This window comes from Sciurus vulgaris, assembly GCF_902686455.1.
Source record: "Sciurus vulgaris genome assembly, chromosome: 1".
Lineage (NCBI taxonomy): Eukaryota > Metazoa > Chordata > Mammalia > Rodentia > Sciuridae > Sciurus > Sciurus vulgaris.
Window position 1 is genome coordinate 166,282,559 of NC_136461.1, and position 22,458 is coordinate 166,305,016.

At 36.1% G+C, this 22,458-nt stretch overlaps 1 protein-coding gene across 1 annotated transcript in view; it reads left to right on the forward strand.

Annotated features, from left to right (window-relative positions):
* Positions 1-22,458, forward strand: part of SLC26A7 (solute carrier family 26 member 7) — a gene marked incomplete at its 5' end in the record, with an annotated part of 123,169 nt that overhangs the window by 7,442 nt on the left and 93,269 nt on the right. The window contains 2 exon segments of the mRNA XM_079133940.1: positions 13,772-13,882; positions 19,556-19,728. Of these exon segments, the coding sequence (XP_078990066.1) occupies positions 13,772-13,882; positions 19,556-19,728 (284 nt within the window).

Sequence of the window (22,458 nt, forward strand, 5' to 3'; positions counted from 1 at the left end):
TTGATAAATTAAAACCCAGGTTGAATCCTGAAGAGAGCTCAGATGGCAGGAAGAACACTTACACATGGAGGTATTGCTCTTTTCCTTTAGGGTTGATAATGGCCCCCTGCCAGAGTTGGTTAGGATGAGAGAGGGAGGGGAGATGTGCTTTAATACTGGTTTAAGCATCAGTGAACAATGTTTTACCATGTAGCAGAGATGACATAAGATAAAATGTTTGAGAATTTAATAAAGACAAAGGGACAATAAAAGGGACAGAGTACCATGGAATCTGTAACCAGTACTAGGAAATTCCTATGACATAGAACTTATAACTAGTATCATGAACCTGAAACTTCAACTGGTTTGGCTCTTTTGTCTCATCTTTGATCTCCTCTATCCATATAGATGCCACCTCTCACCCTGCCCATCTGCAGTCTGGGGCACCATTGCAGACATTTATTATCTCCCATTCTGAGTTCCAACAGAGCAAGACCCAGCTTGAGCTCTCCTAAGCTTTGTAACACCGGAGATGTCTGCCCACCAGGAAAGACTCTATCCCCATTCACTAGAGCTTTAGCAGCACAGTTTCATCTCATCTGAATATCATTTCTCTCAATAAAAAACACAATGGCATTTTTTTTCTCATTTCAGTGTAAATGCTTGGTCGTCTTTTCTTTTCTCTCTATACATTTTTCTTTTCAAGAGCTAATCCATTTCCATGGCTTCAACTGCCAATTTTCTACTGGCGAATTGTAGAAATATATTTCCAGCCCAATTTTCTCTTTCCAGTTCTAGATAGAAATATTCATCTGCCTAGTGGACATCATCAGAATGTCTCCCAAGGATGCATTTAAAACCAAACATTTCATTTTCTTTCCTAAAACCAGTCCTTATCCTCTATCTTTATTATCATGGAAGTTACCCCCCTATCTATCCAGTTGTCATGCTAGAAATCTGGGAATGATCCTTATTGCCCTTTCCTTTTAAGAGCCATATTCTATTAGTCATGTTCTATAAATTCGTCTGTCTGAACATCTCTCAGAGACAGTCTGATGCCCATTGTCTTTGTGGCAACTTCCCAGATAGTAATACATATAACTACATTTGCTAAATACCTAAATTTGCCATATGCTGTGATAAGCATTCATTGTGTATTATATTAGCCTTTATAAACACCTTAAGAGTTTGATGCTGTTATTACCTATGTTTTACAGATGAAGGAAGACTGATTAATTTTCTAAGGCAATACATTTCAATATGACAGAGGGAATGTTTAAATGCAAGTCTTTCTGACTTCAAAATCCATGCTTCTAATTAAGAGGCATCAAAATTCATTGCTAGTCAGTTAAGGTATCTACTCATTTATAGTTTTGTCCCTCTATTATCTATGTAAAACTTTAATAAAAATAAATTTGGTCAGGCAGCAGAGAAACTTACTATCTATTCCTGTTTCTAAGACTCAATTTCTTAGATCTCTTCCAGATCAGGATAATTCTTTTTATGCTTGTGAGATCTCCGTGGATAGCCATTTAAAGCATGAAAGCCTAGTGTAATTTACCTTACCCCTTCTAGTGATTATAGCCACTGACCTTTGATTAATAATTGCCTGTGAGCCAAAAGAACATGTACTGATAGGAATTTTGTTTTCACGCAGTAGTGGTTCTTGAATATATGTAAATTTACCCTGGGAGACCCACTTGTAATATTGCTTAACCCTGAGCCTGCTGATAGTGTGAACCAGACAGCTGGCTATACTGTGGTTTGCTAATAACAATGCTAAGACCACCACAAACCAGTTACCAGATGGAAATAACTTTCATCATTACCCACACAGTTTGGGTTTGATTTTGTATGTGTAATTCTTGGAAGTGCCTACCACTACCTAATTATTTTGTTTTCAAGAATATTGAAATCTGTCTTACTAGGGTCTTTGTTCATTTCTGTTAAAAAATATTGGACAAAATATAGTCTTTTATTATGTTCTTAGAAAGAGACAGAAAAGTATAAGACAACAATCTAGCCCACAAGGCGCTTATTATTTTTTCTTTCCTCAGATATGCGTACAAAAGTGTATGAGAATATGATCTTGTTATTTCAACCTTGAAGATATCACTCTGGTGAGCGTATGTAAGGGTGGGAACATTTTCTTAATGAAAGTTTACAGAGTATTGGTTTCAGCCATTTTTTGCCTTGAGTAGGTTGCATAACCCAAGGAACTGCCAAAGAATTCTGCTTTTATTTAGGAATATGAAGACTAGTACAGTTCCTTCTATATAGTATAACATGAAATGAATGTTTGGTGGTAAAAATTGGATAGATATGGAGGACAAAGTAGTGGTCTTAAAAAAGCTAGCAAAATTCGATTAGCTATAGGTATTGGTATTATCTTTATCATTATATTTATCATTTTAAGAAACCAAATCCTACTCATTCCTCTTTCCCTAGAGGAGATCTCTAGGGAACTATATACACAGGTAACATTTAGGAAATGGCACCCAGTGTCCCACTTTATTTGCTGAATTAGTGTGCAAAGTTAGCTCTAGCAACAACAGAGTGCAGAAAAACAGTGCAGAACAGATATCTAAGGTTTTTAAAGCTAAGGTTTAAATGTGCTTGTGGAAAGAGAAAGAGAAACATATCAGAGCTTACTTTGAGGCAGGCCCTGATCCTTTTATCATGCCAATAGCATGGATTAAGAAATAGTAGAAGAGAGAAAAACATAAACTCTTGGACATGGCCTTCTTCCACCAGGAAATGTGTGTTCTCTTCGGAGTGTTCAAATTTGATCCTTATCATTAGCAGCCCTTCTCTTGGGTGGGGAGGTGGAAGGTAGTGGAAAGAAAGGGGTTGGACAACTTCTTCTCTACAGACTGAATTGAGTTGTGACACCACGTATGGAGAGACATAGAATCCTGACCTGGGATTGGGGTCAAGCTCAGGGAGGCTAGCTAACACATGCAAACAGCCTGGTGAATGAAAGTTTAGTGTCTGAATGTCAACCTGTGGGACCAGGACCAAAAAGGTAAAACTAGGGAATATAGTGTTGAAATCTTATGTAAAGCGTAGGAGCAAGTCAGAATTAGAATGTGGGTCCAAGATTCTTGGTAGAAAGAGGTCTGAGTTACAGTCTAGGGACCTAGCAGCAATGATAACTCTGAGTCTTCTTTAAGTTCTACCTAATATATGAGCAGGGGGTAGCAGCTGTCATTGAAGGTTATGTGTTGATGTCCCCATCCTCATGTTAAAACAGCAGGTTGGTCTCTTGGCCTACCTGTGGATTATCCTAGGACCATTGGTGAAGTTATTTGACATTTTCTTTTTCAACTAAATGTGGAGAATCCAATGGTTAGCAAAATCTCAGCCCATTAGTGCCTCTCAACTTTGAAGACAATGGGGAGTTTTGCTGACATCGACTTTAAATATGACCTCATTATTAAAAATTTGTGTGCTATAGGATATAATGCAATCTAAGTCTTGAAGGGTGTTGAATATACTGCCTACTCTGATTACTATTTTAGCACAATTATTAACCATATAATTAATATTTTAGCATTTGATAAGTGATCCATTACTTTGGGATATATTTAAATAATTTGTGTTATTAAAGAATGGGTCTACCTACATATAGAAACTTACCTTGAGTGTTGAGAACCTAATTTATAAATATTATTTGCATCCAAACTAGCTATTTTTGAATCCTAGTAAAGTGATCAATGATAATTATAGAATTCCATGTGACAGAAAGGAAAACTGACTTTTAAGGATAATTGTCTGGTCTCAATAACATCTATACTATTGGCCTACTAACCAAAAGGTATTATATCAGATGTTCTGTACTTTGAGTAAAAGAATGGAGGAAATTTAGATTACATGGGGAAATGAGAGGGAGGTGGGGTATGAAAAATGATGATATGAGATAGACATCATTACCCTATGTACATGTATGATTATACAAATTGTATGAATCTACATCGTGTACAAGCATAGAAACAAAAAGATGTACCCCATTTGTGTACAATGATTCAAAATGCAGTCTGTAAAAATAAAAAAAAAATTTAAAAAAGATGATAAGCTTCAGGCAGAGATCAGAAATCTGTGATCAACCTTTCTGCTGCCTTGACCACTGTATTGTACCATTTTGACTTTATGGCCTTGATTCTTTACTTTCATCACAGATTCATATACTTCCAAGATTATACTGGGGCTATCTTTTTACACACAAAAAATATACTTGGATGGAGGGTTTCATTTGTCTCTTACTTTGAAAGAAAGCTCTTCTTGACCAAATCAACTACGAGTATAAATTTTTCCCTTTAGTATGGTATCAAAGCCTTGAGGACACCTTCTAGAGAGGATATTGACAACATCTAAGTGCTACAAAAATGCCAGTCGTCTATTTAACTCTTTCTTTGTGTCAGCACCATGTGGGGTCATGGGGTCTCTTCCTTTCAGGATTTTTCCTAGAATATTTTTTTCCTTCTCTTCCTATAACCTTTGCAAGGTTTCTTCCTCAAGTCTTAGGAGTAAACAACATCAGCCCTTCTTACTCTTAACTGCAATGTAGTTAAGAGTAACATTTCCCCTTCCTTATATCCACTCTGCTCCCCTTCCCAGCCTCTAGTAATCACAGTTCTACTCTCAGTTTCTATGAGATAAACTTTTCACATTGCAATATGAGCGAGATCATACAGTGCTTGTCCTTCCGTGCATGACTTGCTTACTTCACCTGACATAATGATCTCTAGTTCCATCCATGCTGTTGAACATGACAGGATTTCATTCTTTCTCTTTGGCTGAATAGCACTCCACTGCATATACATGCCACATTTTCTTTATGCATTCATTGGCTAATGGATACTTAGGTTGTTTCCACTTCTTTGTATCTCCTATGGAGATAGAAAGTATTATGTATTGGGGTACATAGTAAGAGCTTTATAAGTACTTGTGGAACAACCATCAAAGAGACCTCAGTTTTGGACTCTGCCTATATTACTTAGGCAAGTTCTTTAGCTGCTATAAAATATGCAAAATAGGGATAATAATACCTAGTATACAGAGTTGCTTTGAGGAAAAATGAGAGAAGATAAAGTACTCATGGCAGAATCTAGTATAACTGAGATGTTTGATAAATGCTATGATTATCATCAACTGTTCCCTATGAGAGCATAAACCAATAAGTGCAGATTATAAATAGAAACCCTACAAAGGCATAGATCTTTATCTGGGTTGCTAATTGATATATCACCTTTTCTAGCACATAGTAGGTGCTTAATTCTAGGCAGATGTTTTCTTACTTGTATGTTTTAGCACTGCTACTTGAAGGTGAGAAGATGGAGATCTTCAGCTTTGCAAGAAATCTTCCAAAATAAGTTAGAGAAGTTCTAGGCATCATACAAAATTTTAAGGATACCCTCACCAATTTTTCAGCAAATGGGTACTTCAAACTTATTTCAATTACTGAGATCAATTACTAGGAAGATATCCTTTAGCATCCGCAGGTCCTCTACGTATGAATGTGTACATATTCTGTCTCTATTCCACTTCTTGCTCTCCATGTCCCCCTCAGCCTACCCAGTTAAAAAACAGAACCAGGAACAAAATAATCCAAAAGAGACAACAAAGAGATGGCAAATCACCTAATTAGCATTTTATGCTACTTGTGTCATTGTATTTGGGTCGCTAGGCAGGCAAGCCAGCACTTATGTCCATGACTGGGTAAAAGAATATTTTAACAACTCTTTGTGTCCTGTGGGTCCAATATCATTTTCATTTAATTTATTGTGCACAAACTGTCTGGGATATTGCTGGATAATGGCAGTGTGCAGTGAGAAGCATCATTATTGCTTTCTTCTGCTCTTGAACTGAATTGTGTAAGAAGGGAGTGCTGGTCTGGGTGCCAGCTTATGCTCTGGTCTGACCAGACAGTTGCTGCTGAGTCTTGGTGAGAGTCAGAGATTAGTAAAGTGCACCTTTTCCCCTGTTTGGTATTTCCTCATTTTCATGTGAGCATTAGTATATGGTATTGCATTCTTATCCACTTGAAGCCCATGAGCTAACTAATGGTAGTATGTGATTATCTTCAAGCAGTAACAACCTTTTCAGAGAAAATTGGCTGTTACAATCTTGTTTCAAAGTAAGTTAAATCCTCATATTCTGAAAAGTGTTACTATCTCACATGTACTATCTGATGTTTACTTATATAATACTATCACTATAAGCTAAGATATACTTCCTCTCCCTCCTAAAATTACAATGTTGAATATTGTTATGTAATATCCTTTTACTAAAAATACTAAAATAGATGTGACAAGAAGAAAACCTTGCCATTTTTATTAACGATCTTGAAAAAAAATCATTCATGGAGTTTCCAAGTGCAGTTTGAGAAAAAAAATTCGCTGCATTAGTGCATTTTATTACTGTTAGCTTGCATTCATATGACATTTTTTACTTTTTCAAAGAATCAATCCTTAATATGGTGCTGTGGGCCCCATTCATAAAGTCTGGATTCTTGACTACCGGAGATATCAGGAGCAGGAAGCAGTGCTCATCAACATTCTCCCCCAGATCAGGCCTTCTCATAGTCAAGATGTCTTCTTTCTTCTGGATTTACCAGTGGTTCTGACTGACCATTTCTCTCCCCTCCAAGAGCTGTGCTTCCTGGATTAGAAGTTATGCTAGAATTCTTATTAGGACTCACAGTTGACTGTCGTTCTTTCCACTTGGATTAAACTTTACTGAAGCAGAAATAGTTCTTTTACCAACAATCTATTTAAGGCTCTCAGCCAAAGCCTTGAATTGCTGATGTTTTTAATGCACTCTATCTTATCGTCCACTTCCTTTCATGCACCACAGACTCGTGGTTTTCTTCCATGTCATATCCAGACATGGGAAACAGGGACTGCCATTGCTCTTTCTAATCAGGTATTTTCAGGTTCCAAAGAAAAAATGGTAAGAAAAAGCAAAGAAATGGCATTTTTTCCTGCATATTTAAGTTTTTACCTGCATAAGGCTCCTGTCAGCCTTGGGAACCATGTGAAATTGAACCCTTTCTCAATCATCTTTCCTTTCCCTTCTGGTTTCTCATTCGTGACATGTATCCTCCTTTCTTGCTTGAACTTTGAGTGATATCTACATGACCAGTTTTCCTAAGCACCCTCAAGAATCCCTTTTTCATAGGAAATACATTTTATACTTCCAACAATGTTCACAAAACATTCTACTTGTTGGTCTGTCTTAGAACCTGGATCTCTCAATATGGGGCATTAGTTCCTAAAGACTGTCTCATTGGAAAGTAATCATTCTCCCACTGTCCTGGTAATTCATGTACAGAACTCATTACACTTGCATATATCTGCTTAATATTGATCTTGTTCAATATTACATCCCCATTTGCATCTGCCCCTTCCACGGTCAATGTTTTCACATAGTCATAAATGTTTGAAAGTAAAATATTCTAACAGAAATTGATTAAGAACACTATTTCTTCCCAGCCCAATTTCCCTGGGGTCCAGTTCCTTATGTACAGTGATACTGGAGAGGCTGGAGAGTCTTTGTGAGATTTGGTTAAGAGGAAGTTGCCACAAAATACTGAAATTAACAGAGATAAAATAAAACTTCTGATATGGATCTATAACAAAGACATCATCAAGACACTGGCGAGTTAATTCTGTAATTTAAATATTTAAGTTTCTGCACAAGAAAACCTGAAATGCCCTAAAATCCTGAAAATATCAAGAATTTTAATAGGGACTTTCTTTTTTTTTTTTTTTTTTTTTTTTTTGCAGTGCTGGGGATTTGAACCTGCAAAGCAAGCACTCTACCAACTGAGCTATATCACCAACCCAATAGGGAGTTTCTTAATTCAACAGTTTAAACAATGTGATATTATTAGCTGGTTATAAATAACATAATTTATAGTGTATAAATATTATAAAACAAACTTAAAAATTATGTATGTTTATAGAGTGCCAAATAATTTTTGGTATATGTATATAGTGTAGCATGGATAAACCAAGTTAATTAGCACATGTATTACCTTTTCTGTAATGAGAATTCTTGATATCTACTGTCTTAGAAATTTCAAGAGTATGTTATTATTTATTATAATCATTATGATGCACAGTAGAGCTCTTGAATTTATCTCTCTTGTCTAACTGAAACTATGTATCCTTTGACCAACATCTATAATCCTGCCACCTCCAGCCTTCAAACTTTATGAGTTTGACATTTTTAGATTCCACATATAAATAAGATCATGTGGTGTTTGTCTTTCTGTGCTTCGCTTATTTCATTTAGTGTAATGTCCTCAAGGTTAATCCATGTGGTTGTAAATGACAGGATTTCCTTCTTTCTTAAGGCTGAGTAGTATTGCACTGTTTGTATGTGTATGTGTGTGTATTTATACACATGTACACACACACATATATACTATACCCACAAACCTATAACACATTTTAAAAAATTTGTTCATTTATTAGTGGACACTCTGGTTAATCCCTTTACTATTGTTAAATAATGCTCCATGAACATGGGAGGACATATATATGCTTTCTTTTTTTTTTTATTAATTAAAAGTTAAATTTAATTTACTTGCACTTATACATGGATATTGACCCTACATTTATTTATTTATTTTTTATTTATTTTAATTAAAAATCATAAATTTACATAGGGCAATGTTGTTTGATTCATTCTGTTATTTTTTTCCCTTCCCCCCCATCCCTCCCACCCCTCTTTTCCCTCTATACAGTCCTTCCTTCCTCCATTCCCTAATCCTAAACCTAACCCTAACCCTAACCCTAACCCCTCCTACCCCCCCTTATAGAGGACATATATGCTTTCGATTGACTGATTTCATTTTCTTTGGATGTATACTCAGTACTTAGGTTGGTGGATTTTTATGGGAGTTTTACCTTTTTTTTTTTTTTTTTTTTTTTTTTTACAAACCGGGTATTGAACCCAGGAGCAGGAGTGCTTTACTACTGAGCCACATCCCCATATTTTATTTAGAAACAAGATCTCACTGAGTTGCTTAGGGCTTAGTTGCTAAGTTGCTGTTGCTGGCTTGGAATTCATGATCCTCCTGTCTCAACCTCTGGAGCTGCTGAGATTACAGGCATGCACCACCACACCTGGCTCTATTTCTAGTTTTTGGAGGAACTTTCATACAAATTTCCATAATGGTTGCACTAGTTTACTTTTTCACCAACAATGCACAAGGATTGTCTATTCTTCACATCCTCACTAACACTTATTATCTTGTATCTTTTGATGTTAGCCATTCTAACAGGTGTGAGATGATATCTCATGCATTTCCCTGGTGATTAGTGACGCTGAGAATTTTTTTTTCATGTATCAATTGTCCTCTGTATGTCTTCTTTTAAGAAATTTCTCTTCAGATCCTTTACATAGTATTTTATTGTATTGCTTTCTTGCTGTGAAGTTGCTTGAGTTCTTTATATATTTTGGATATTAACCCCTAATCAGAGGTCTGATTTGAAAATATTTTCTCCCACTCTATAGATTTTTCTCTTCTATCTGTTAATCATTTCCTTGTCTGTATAAAATGCTTTAGTTTGGTATAATATGTTTTGTCTGTTTTTGCTTTTATTGTCTACAGTTGGGGTTACATTCAAAGACATCACCCTATGTACATGTATGATTACATGAATGGTATGAATCTACATTGTGGACAGCCATAGAAGTGAAATGAGGTACCCCATTTGTATACAATGAATCAAAATGCAGTCTATAAAAAATAAAAAATAATGATAAAAAAGAAAAAAGAAAAAACAAAGACTTTGTGACTCAGACCAATATCACAGAGTTTTTCCCTTGTGTTTTCTTCTATTACTTTTAGAACTTCAAATCTTATGTTTAAGGTTATTTTGTGTAAGGTAAGTAATTAAGTAACTAATCTTTTCCTAGAAAGTCTCTCAAAATGTATAAAATTTAGGACTCATGAAACCTGAAACTGCCCCCAGTATAAGGCTTATTTTATCTTCAAACTAATAAAATAATTCAACTTCTTTTGCTTCAATGTCCCCATTTGGCTCTGTTTTTCTTCTCTTTAAAAATGGAAGTTTTTCAAGTCTGGTTCATGTTTCCTGCCTGTTCTCCTTCCACTCACAGGCATGCCCTACCTGCTCCTACTTGATTCCCACATCCACTGTTCCCCTAGGAAGTGCTCTTTCTGATTTCACCAGCAGCCTCTCTGTTGTCAGAGTCAAGGGACACTTTTGGCCTTAGTTAGGAATGCCATTTCTGTGGAATCACCATATACTCTTGGCCTTAGCTTCCTTATATACTTTTCTTATGTACTTTTCTCTCTGTGCAGGCAGTTCCTTCACCGCTTAAATTTTGGTGTTGACTGGGTTTTCAGACTTTGGCTCATTTGGCCAGTCTCTTCAGGACCTACTCCAGGGATTTTGCTGTATTTTTTTTTTTTTTTTTTTTTTTTTTTTTTTTTTTTTTTACCATTGCTGTCCTTCCTGCTCACATCCAGTCAGCCACTGTTAGCCTTGTGACATGTGGTAGTTCAGTGGTTGAACCCAAGCAACACAATTGATTTGATTTTTTTTTTTTTTTAGTTGTCAATGGACTTTATTTATTTGTATGTGGTACTGAGAATTGAACCCAGTGCTTCACACATGCTAGGCAAGCGCTCTACCATTGAGCCACAACCCCAGCCTTCTGATTTACTTTTTAATCACGTATGTAACACTTATGGGCTCATGAAAGTTGAAATTTTTGTTATTTTTCTAACATATCTTTGAGAGTTCTTGCTTCTTTTTTTTTTTTTTTTTTTTAAACAAAGGTCACTTTACTGAGGTAAAAATTTCACATCATTACATAAATCAAAAAATTAAAATTTGCATGTGAGATGTGCCTCTCACAGCACTGAGGCCATCATTTTTTTCTTCAGGTAGAGTTAGCTTTTATGTTGTTTGGCCTTTCTTGGGTCAGTTTGAGAACCCTGAAGTTAGTCTTTGTTAGGATCTAAATTCTCTTGCTATCTACACAGATCTGGTTACTAGGATCTTTCAAGCAGAGACCAACAAGAAGCTGTAGAAGGCACAGCGATTCTTTCAGGACAGTACTGAGCAAACATCTTCTCCTGGTCATGAATAAGTTCTATGTCCTGCAGTGGTTCCTCTCTAAGCCACAGGATGCAGGCCTTCTCAGAAGTCTGGCAGGTCAATTGGACTGCCATTCTCTGAGGAACCTCATGTTTTCGATGCCATCCTTTTCCTCCTCAAGCAGTGGTGAAATCCTAGTTTTCCCTCCAGCTCTTGAGTAAAAGTGAGTCAATTCCTCTCTTGTTTGGTGTGTTGCATCTCATTTGGCATCAGAGAATACAGTTAAGCACCTGGAATGAACTTTGACTGGAGTTTCTCCTTCTTGGCCCAGCCATTTCTTCTCTAATCTGATGGATTATCAGAACAGAGAAGAAGCTGGGTGAGAGGAGGTCCTAAAGTTTCAAATGTCCACCATCCTGAATCACAGGTTAAATTCCTAATCACTTAGTATATAAAATACATTACTATCTAATGTATGTTTTACCATCTCTTGGCACTGTCTCACATGAATCCCTTTTGTGAGTGCACCAAATGACTCCCTATTCCAGAACTAAGCAAGTTTTTTTTAGAACTCTGTGCCTTTGAACAGGTCCCACAACCTAAAATGGTCTCCTCAGCTTCACTCCTCAAACATCCATTCCTCATGCATTTTTGCCCATGTATTACTCACCATTTTCTGTTCTTGGAAATCTTTGGAATTCAATCATTCATTCCCCATCTTAAGGTTTGGTTATCTTTTGTAGCAGCAACTACAAATAAATGTTATTTGTATTTCCATAAAACCATAAACATGAGGCAAAAACATTCTAGAAATTTTGTGTAAGGAAAATTTTAGAAGGCTGTCATTTGGAAATGTCTTCTTGTATTGTGATAGAAAATACAATCTGATGTAGCACAACTAAGAAGGGAATTAATTGGTTTTATAAATGAAAAGTTCTGAGGTAAGATCGGAATGTCAAAGAGGAAATGAAATGTGCAGCTGATGGGCCATTTGGAGTGACTCAAGATTCCTATCTTCCCACTGCCAAATGTTAAGGGATTCCAGATATTTCCACCGACTCTTTTTTAATGAGAGCATAATTGAGATAAACTGAAAAATAAAAAGAGAAAGACAAGTTTTGGGGGAGGGAGAGAAAGAAAGAGAGAGAGAGAGAGAGAGAGAGAGAGAGAGAGAGAGAGAGAGAGAGAGAGAGAGAGAAGAAGAAGAAGGAGGAGGAGGAGGAGGAAGAGGAGGAGGAGGAGGAGGAGGAGGAGGAGGAGGAAACAAGGAGGAGGAGGAGGAGCAGAGTGGGAGGGGAAGGGGAAGGGGAAGAGGATGGGAAAGAGGAAGAGGGAGAACAAATTGTGTAACACTTTCATATTTGACTAGATAGCTCTCCCTACTTTCTAATTGCTAACCTAGAACAGTGCCTCCAGTTCTACTTTTCTTTGGACCGTAAGTTGACCATTAAGGAATAGCACAGGACTGAATCTTTAATTTCCTTTCATTGCGCCTTATTGTTAGTATTTTCTTCAAATTCCAAACTCTTTCTCTCATGGAATTACTGGCACTTGGCCTTATTTCTTGGAATGAGAACTTTGAAGTACTTCTGTGTTAGCAATTCTGGGCTAAATACAGTACTTTTTAATTTTTTTTTTACAAAGTTATAAAAATATGAAGGGGTGGGGGATATTCAACCTTTTAGTGCTAACCTGGTTCCAAGACCTGCCCTTAATGCTGTCCCCTACAAAACTGATTGGTGACTCTCACCATGCCTATATGAGATTCTAGAGCAGCCTCTGCCACTGACTCCTTTGAAATCACTTTTATTGCATTCAGACTAAGAAATACACTACCAATAAACAAGCAATTGAGATGGTTTTTGAAAAAGATCCTTGGTAGAATTCTCATCCATTTTAATCATTACTAAAATGTTATACTACTTGGAAAATAGTATATAGTATACAGTAATAGTTGATATATAACTACAAAGGTTATTTTAAAAATATAATTCAATTTAATTTAATTTAAAATGTAAAAGTTCAACAGTAAAAATGAATGATATTGGAACTAGACTATTAGGTCCCATAATGTGAATAATGATCTGTCCTCAAGTGTAGGCATTTCAGATTCTATTGCCACCTCCTTCCTCTTTGTAACTTATAAAGTACTTCACACCAAGTCACATGTCCAACATTAAATTGATAGACTCAAATGGATTTTTCAGAACCTAACATGGTAGGTCCTTGCTTAATGCCAAGGACCAACTACAGATGAGATCACATTAATGAACCTGTTCTAATTCATGTTTTGGTCATATTCAAACCACCAGTGGTCATTTAGACATATCTATAAAAATTTTCTATGTGCATATAACATAAAAACTATATAGGCAGAAATATCTATGAGGAACTAATAGTTATAAGTTATTCCTTACTTGATCATTGAAGAAGCACCCTTGATTTTTTTTTTTTTTTTTTACTGCTCTAAGAAATTATATTGGGAAGTGGATATGTTCATGAATTAGCCAAGTCACTGTAACATTAATTGAACATAAACATGAGCTAATGGGTAATTTTCTCCCATTTAGGAAAATAATACTAGATTCTTTAGTTGAATAAATAGAACAATTAAATTATTTTATTTTGGCCTTAAGTAAATCAACCATTCTATTATGTAATGGTATCTTGGTGTTATAAGATGGTCCTGATTGTTTTGGTCTTCTTCACAGGGTTGGCCTTTGCTATTCTCTCATCTGTGCACCCAGTATTTGGTTTATATGGGTCTCTGTTTCCTGCCATCATTTATGCCATATTTGGAATGGGACGACATGTTGCCACAGGTAATAATTCCTACCCATGGTTATGCTTCTCATGTTAATAATAAAAGAGACTCAAAGTGATTGTTCCTTACTGATTATATTTCCCATACAATTCTAACTTCACTGTTGGAAAATCTCAGCAAATATTGCTTCTATACATTTCTGTGATTTGGATAGCCAATGTACACTATGATTTATTGCTATCTTACTGTGTAACCAAGGTTATTGCTAAGGATTCTTTGCACTTTTCAGTTGTAAAAAGACGGTGAAAGGAGCCGAGTATGGTGGTGCATGTCTGTAATCCCAGAGGTTCAGGAGGTTGAGGCAGGAGGATTGCAAATTAAAAGCCAACTTCAGTAACTTAGTGAAGCCCTGAGCAATTTAGCAAGACCCTGTCTCAAAATAAAAAAAAATAAGGAAAAGGTCTGAGGATGTGGCTCAGTGCTTAAGGACCTCTGGGTTCAATTCCCAGTATCAATTAAAAAATAAAAAAAATGAAAGTGGGCAGAGTTTACAATGAGATAAGAGGAAGTAAGAACAAGAAAGAAAACAAAAAAGACTATAAAATTTAGTAATTTAAATACTGAAAAATGTTTTATATGTGTTTGATATTTGGGTAAATGATCTTCTAGATTTCTTCCAGGCTAGATTCTGTAAGACCCTTTAATTGGGATGTATCTTGCCTTAAAAGATGAGCAGCCACAATTATTCTGATACTACAGCTGGCTGGCCTTGTGTTAGTTAAACCTGGGCATATGTCTCATTTGCTGTTTTCTATCTACATGACCTGTACAAAGTTTTAAAGCTGGCTCTATTTGTTTCTTCTATGATAGTAAGATGCCCTCTTGCTGAATTACATATAATCATACCAAGAACTAGATAATTGATGAAAGGTGTCTAATTTAGTACTTGCTTCATAAGGCTTAATAAAGCTAATATTAAAAATGATACTTTAATCTTAAATAATAATAAAGTACTTTAAAATGGAAATATATACACATTTCTGTTTACTTTGTGTATGTCAGATCTCATTGTCTAATCATTTTGCAACCATTTCTCCAGGGGTCACTTTGTGTTATTGATTATATTAGTTTTTGGATGCTGCTCTAACAAATTAGCATGAGTTTAGTGACTTAAAATAAGAAAATGTTATTGTTCAGTTCTGGAAGTCAGTAATCTGAAATGAGATTCACAGGACTAACACTGTATCAGCAGTGCTTCATTCCTTTCTGGAAGCTCTAGCAGGGAATGCACATGATTAACTTTTCTGTCTTCCAGAGGTTTCCTACATCTTCAAGGCAGCAGTGTAGCATCTTCAAATCTCTCTCTGACTCTCATCTTTTGCTCCACCTTCCGTATTTAAAGAACCTTGTGATTATATTGGAAATGCCTGGACAATCCAGGAAAATCTTCTCACATTAAGGTCAACTGATTATCAAACTTTAGTTCATCTGCAACATACATTATTCCTTGCCATGGAGCATAGTATGTTCGCAGGTTCTAGGGATTTGCATGTAGATATATTTGGGGGACATAATTTTGCCTACTACATTGACACATAAAATTTCTCATAAAGTAATTTTTTGTGTGTAGTTTTTGTTTTTTTGTATCTATAACTTTGTCATGGGGGAAAGATTGACAGTAAACAGTCGTTTAAAGCACTGCTACCTAAACTGTGCTCCATGAATCAGCATTACATGGGAGCTTGTTAGAAATGCAAAACCTTGGTTTCTACCTCAGACCTGCTGAAATACAGTCGGCATTTTCACAAAATCTCTAAGTTTTATATACACATATACACATTGAGAGCCACATAATGACATTTCAGTCAACAACAAATGACATGTAAGAACATTATCCCATAAGATTACATAGCCTAGTGATGCCACATCTGTCTTAGTTTGAGTAAGTATACTTAACGAATGATGATATTTGCTCAACAGGGAAATTGTTTACAATGCATTTCTGTTATTCAGGCATACATGCCTATATATAAGACATAAACATTATATGTGTATATTTATATTATATGCATATATGTGTATATTTATGTATATGTTTCAGAACTATTTATATACCATTCATTATGTACTTTATTAAGAGCATTACATATGCTATTTTGCCCTATCCCTAGCCTATTAAGTGGGCATAATTATCTGCATATTTTGGGTTAAAAAGAAAATAAAAATAACCACAAACCCTGAAATTCAGAAAACTTCCTATGAGAGCACAAATTAAAGTCAGAGATGCATGGTTTACAGCTCAGAGGTGGCCAAATATAAAGCCTAAGCTTTTTTCTTTTTTTTTTTTTCTGGACAATGTAATGTTTTAGAATGAGTTTTTCTTTTGGTTAAGGCAAAAGAAGAGCACAATAAAGAAATAGAAATTCTTAAAGCTTATTATTTTTTAATTATTCTGCTTTCTAACTTCATAAGAGATTATTTTCATTTTTTGGAAACATTTTCATCTGTTCTTAGCAAGAAAAATTTGGATGATTGTCTTAGAACAGACCCCATGGCATTCCCTCTGTTTAACACAAGATAAAAGCAAAAGGTAAAACAAACTTTATGAATAGACCATAATTACATTAAGAAGTCAAAAATGGGGCTAGGGTTGTGGCTTGGTGGTAGAGCGCTTGCCTGGCATGCATGAAGCCCTGGGTTTGATACTCAGCACCACATAAATAAAAAGAAGGTATTGTGTCCAACTAAAAAAAAAAATTAAAAAAAGAAGTAAAAATTGCACAATTTGATAATGTATACACATACATTTACATAAACTGTTTTATTATCTAGGTAATCACTGTAAACATTTATTGGTTGAGTAGCTTTGAAATTACCATTTATATAAGACCCTGCAACTAACAAATTATTTAATAAATTATTAACAGCTGTGGGAAACTTGTGGTTAAATAATAGATATTATTTCTGTGACAAGAAATAATCAATTTAATTCATTGGTTAGAAAAGGAAAAGATGGAAACCTGGGTTAGAATCCAGTGGAAACAGAACCATGGAAGATAACCAATATGTGACAATTCAGAGGATTTACTCATCTTCTAAATTAAAAAAAAATTTTGATAGGTGAAGAAGGGCCATCTAAATGGGCTTGTTGGGAGAAGAAAAACGAGCAACCCAGAAGAAACTTAGAAAGATAGTATGAGACTCTTTAGAAGAAACAAAAATAAACAATTATTTACTGAAAGTCTACAATGTGATAAATGTTTTATATATAAAAATCTCATTTATTCTCTACCCCAATTTTATAACTAGATGTTTTGTCAACATATTACAAATATAGAAATTGGGAGAGGTTAGGTGAAGTGACCAAGATCACAAGCTGACATTCAGTGGAATACGATCTGAATTTCAATCTGTCCAAGGCTGGGACTCATACTTCCTACTAGACCCTGCTACCCTCAGTGCTATTAAGTGACCAAATGGGTTAGTGGTGTTTAAGGGTTGCTTCCAGTAGTGGATTTAAAGCCTGACTGGGGTAAACAGTTGAGAAAATAAGGGAAGAGAGAAGTAATGGGAAGGAGATAAAAATGAGGGTGAGGCCCATAGACAGAGAAGGTAGATCATCATCTACTAGATCCTTACATTGCAGCAGCCCCAGCTCCTTGGTAGTCCTCCACTATCTCAGAAATAGCCAAGTTGCAGCCTTGTTAAAGGGACTCCTATCCAGGTGAGGCTCATTTTTCTTCTCCCAATAAAACCATGTAGATGACCCTTTCTGTTCTACCCTTTAAGTCTGTATTGTCTTCCTCCAAATCCCAGAAAGATAGGACTAAACTCAAAAATTAACTCTTTGAAATGTTCTCAGTTTTATAGTCATTTGTTCAGGGTTTCTCTGTAGTACATTTTGTTCTGTGGTCTAGGAGATTTAAGGACCAAAGACACATTTTTTTACTTTCAGGAATATCTGACTTGATCTCAGGACTATCCTGCCATAACACATCCTGAAAAATATGCCTTATCAAGATAACATTCTACAGCAATGTTCCTTACTTAGTAGTCCCTATCCTGGGTGCCAGAATCTTGTCTCTGATGATCAGATATATTCATTGCTTGATGTATTCTTAATTTAGTTTTATTGAGGAGGACAATAAGCAAGATGGTTAATATCTACTCATGATTTATTGAGAATGACTTAGCTCACTGAGAGGACTCTTTACTTTTCCATATGTTTATGGACCACCAATTCTAAGAGAAGAGCAAAGAATAACAGACCATAAGAGAGCATTCTGATCTTAATCTTACTAAGAATTGTCTGAATAGCTAACATTTATTAGGAGTTTAACCACATGCCATTAGATGTTTGCTATTTGACATATGCTGAATTTTATTATCCCATTTTAACTTTATAACAACACCATTGGATGAGGAATGCCATATGTTTGCAGATAAGGAGACAGTTCTGGGACTTAAGGCCACCTTCATTAGAATCTATAATCACCACATTATTCTAAATCCACAGCACAACTTGCCCTTCTTATTTCTTATTCATTGAGCCTAGAAGAAGCTTCTTATTCATTGAGCCTAGAAGATTTTGTGTGTGTGTGTGTGTTCCATTGAGACCCATTTCTGCTGGACTGCTGCCTCACTTGCCTATGCTGCTGCATACTTTGCGTTCTATCGGCATCTTGCACAGGCTGTGCAAGTTTGATCTGGAGCAAAGAAAGATCTTGAGTAATGAGTCACGGGGGGATGTTTGCACACTGCAGCAGTGTTTCTTTAACCCAAGTTTTCTGAGCCTCTCTGTGGGAATCAGCATTTCCCTATCCATGTGGCAGAATTCTCAGGCAGGCTGTGCCAAGATGACAGGCACTGGAACTCTTTTTTTTTTTTTTTTTTTTTTTTGCGATGCTGGGGATCAAACCCAGGGCCTTGTGCATGCAAGGCAAGCACTCTACCGACTGAGCTATCTCCCCAGCCCGCATTGGAACTCTTGACAGGAAAAGGGAACTCACTGAACATGGTCCCAGGCATATAGAAGGCAAGGCAATTCTTTGTAAATATTGTTAGCCTTTTCTAGAAGCAGTAGATGTATATTTAATCATCTTGTGGATCACAGGATGTTGTTATACTATAATAAAGATCACAGTGGGGAGAAAGATTTAAACCTGGTCAGGAGTAACTGAGATAGATTCTTGTGAATATGGAATATCAGCCAGACCTTGAAAGACAACTAGGGTCTGCACAGGTAGGTTGGAGAAGCAAGAATTTCAATCAGAGTTCAAATGTAATCACTGAGTTTACTGAAGTCTTTAAGCATACCTCCCTTAAATTTCCCCCAAACCCTGAAAAACAGGTATAATTCGTTGCTCCAGTCAGTGGATGAGCCAATTTGGACATAGAGTAATGTACTTTAGGTCACATTATTGATAAATTGAGGTATTGGATTTAAATCCAGGCTATAATCTTATTCACTGCTCCGAGGACATTTTCCATGCCAGTGTGGAGAGAGGAAGAGAAATAGCATGTAGATGGGTATGATTGCCTGTTAATGAATGTGTGTGTAGAGAGGTATCTGCTTCTTTTATATGGTACGGTAAAAGTGGGGGTACAGAAATTGTTTCTAACAGATGTTTGGCTTTGTGATGTGGCATCAACCTTAATGGTAGAATCCAACAATTTTGATTGAATCTTTTTCTTGAGTTACTAATAGAAGGTTCCCTCCACCTCTTTTCAGGCACCTTTGCCTTGACATCCTTAATATCAGCCAATGCTGTGGAAAGGCTAGTCCCTCAAAGCAGCCAGAACCTCACCATGCAGAGCAACTCCAATGTGCTGGGCTTGTCTGACTTTGAGGTACAAAGGATTGGAGTTGCTGCAGCCGTTTCCTTCTTGGGAGGTGTGATTCAGGTAAGTAATACTGAGACTGGAGAATGCAGAAAGGGACCCAGTGGCAAGGAAAAGGCAATTGGTACTTTATTTTTCTTCTTCTTCATGAATCTCTCCAGGTGGATAAAGGGCAAATGTGTTTTATCTTGTATATTGTCTAACTACTGAAGTAATTACTGTGAAAATGTTGGTTGAGTGAATGAGCTAGAATCAAGAAAATGAAGTTAGGGGATAGCAGTTGCTGGCTTTTTAAAATGAACTTTCTAAAAGATGTTTTGAAAAAGGGAATGGGCTTCCTTGTAAGGTAGTGAGACCGCCCTTGTTTTCACACAGTGAGCAGATTGTCCCTGGAAGGGAATGTTGCGAGTGAATTTCCTACAATGGGAAGGAGTTGCAATTAGACTTTGAGACTCCTTCCCAACACTTTGTGATTATACTGTCTACATCAGTTACAAATGGTACTTAGCTTGTATCATAGGCTCACTCGCTGGTCTGAGATCGTCAGATTCAGATCTGAACTAGTCTTTGCCCCTTTCCAAATCAGGCATGTGTGTTGCTGCCAAGTTTGTTGCAGTCTATTTTATTCAAAATATTAGAGGATGTAATTTGCCATTTCTAATCAAAATTAGGTAACTCAGATGTGACTATAAAATAAATATAGGCAGACATTGAATATTAGACATGGAATTGTCTATTTCATAGACTTTTTTGCTTACTCCCTCACTGTAAACTGAATTTTATGTACATGAACTTCCCAGATGGCTGTGTTCTGGGTTGGTGGGGCTCTATTTTACAGTGCCATATTATTACAAGGTTGAAGATTAAGTAAAGGCCAAGAAGGGAGAAAAATAGTTGATTATTGTTTGGAATTGGAAGGAAGGAAGAAAAGAGGTGACCTAGAAGAAAGAAGAATAAAACTCATAGAATTACATTGCTTTCTAAATGTGTAAAAAAGACTGAAGATGTGAGATGAAATGAAAATAAGAATTCAAGTCTTCACAGTTATGAGAAAAGCAGACCATCTGAGTAGCATCTTTGTCAAAGAGATGACCAGTTGGTATTTCCCATAGTTTACGTCTAGTTGCCTGGGTGTTCTGTGACCCTCTCTTTGTTTTTTCAATCATGGGTGATATCAGTGTGTTCCGGGACATCACAGGCTGGCTGAATGTCCCTTTCCTCTTCATTTGGTCTGTGTGAGGCAGTGAAATACTTTCATCTGTCTCTATTTCAGAAATAATCAACCATGTGAGCTGGTGATTGAAACATGGATGTACTGCATGGATTGCATATAGATTTCCCTTAATTTCTGTACATTTAAAATAAAAATGTTTGTACTAATACAGCAAAGACAATATTTCTTTTCCTTGTTCCATTGCTTTCCATTCATGTTTCCCATTAAATTTATGATTTTTGCTAAGTTTCAATTTCTTTTATTCTATACAACATGGAACAAATAGTTTGAGGTGCATATTAGAATCTTAAATATCTAAGAGAATACACTATCAGCAAGAAGACCAGGAATGATCTGCTTAGTCTCATTTTAACCATTTTTCATAAGTCCAAAACAATTATCAGGTGTTTTATTATTTTATAGCATATTTGGGGTAAGGATTTAAATGAGAAAATATAAAAGTAGAAGCCAGGATTCTGATATAAAAAGTAAATTCCATTTCCCAGACTGAAACTCCCTAGAATTATAAGAGTAAACCAGGATATTATTAAAGATAATAAAAATAATTTCATTTTCATGGCCTTTTACTACATGTAAAATCGGATCCAGATAGTTGCATGCTTTCTCTTATAACTTCATCAAACATCTGCTTTTCTTCCCTTGTAGCTCTGGTCCTGGATATGTGACCTACGTTTTAGCCAATTTTCTAACAGATGGCTGGACTTTATTTGACCTCCAAACTTATCTGTCCATTGTCATCCAGACCCTTAGGGTCTTTTGGATCTCTTGGATCCAGCTCCTTAGTCATTTTTCCTTCTCCTGCACATTTGAAATCCACCGACTATGAGGAAAGTGACTTTGTACCTGAGTTCTGTAAACACTGGAGGTGTTTGCTTATTTGCTTTGTTTTACTTATTTGTGTGCTGTTGTTCTTGTACATTATTTGTTTTCAGGACATTTTTCCCCTCTGAAGACCCATTAGATGAAATAATTTAGGTCAATAAAAAATATATGGTTAAGATGTCTCTAACAATCACATCTGATCTGGTTTCTAAAGTGTGTAGGCTAGAAATGCTCTCGGCTGCGAATAACCCACAGCCTGCTCTCAAGCTGCTATGTCATAAAGACATAGATTGCAAGTTGGATAATATCATGCTAAGTGAAATAAGCCAAGGCCCAAACCAAAGGCTGAATGTTTTCTCTGATAAGTGAAGAATGATATATAATGGGAGCTGGGGGGTTGAGGGTAGAAGAATTAGAAACTTTAGATTACATAGAGGGAAATGAGAGGGAGGAGGAGACATGGGTATGAAAGATGGTGGAATGAGACAGACAGTATCACCCTATGTACATGTATGATTACACGAATGGTATGAATCTACATCGTGCACAAACATAGAAATGAAAAGTTGTACCCCATTTGTGTACAATGAATCAAAATGCACTCTGTAAAAATAAAAACAAATGAAAAAAAAAAAAAACGGATTGCATTTGGTATTCTAGGAAGTCAGTCACAGAAGCAGGGTTTTGAGGGGCTTCATCTGGCAACACATTGAAGTGATGATCTTATTTTCTTTCTT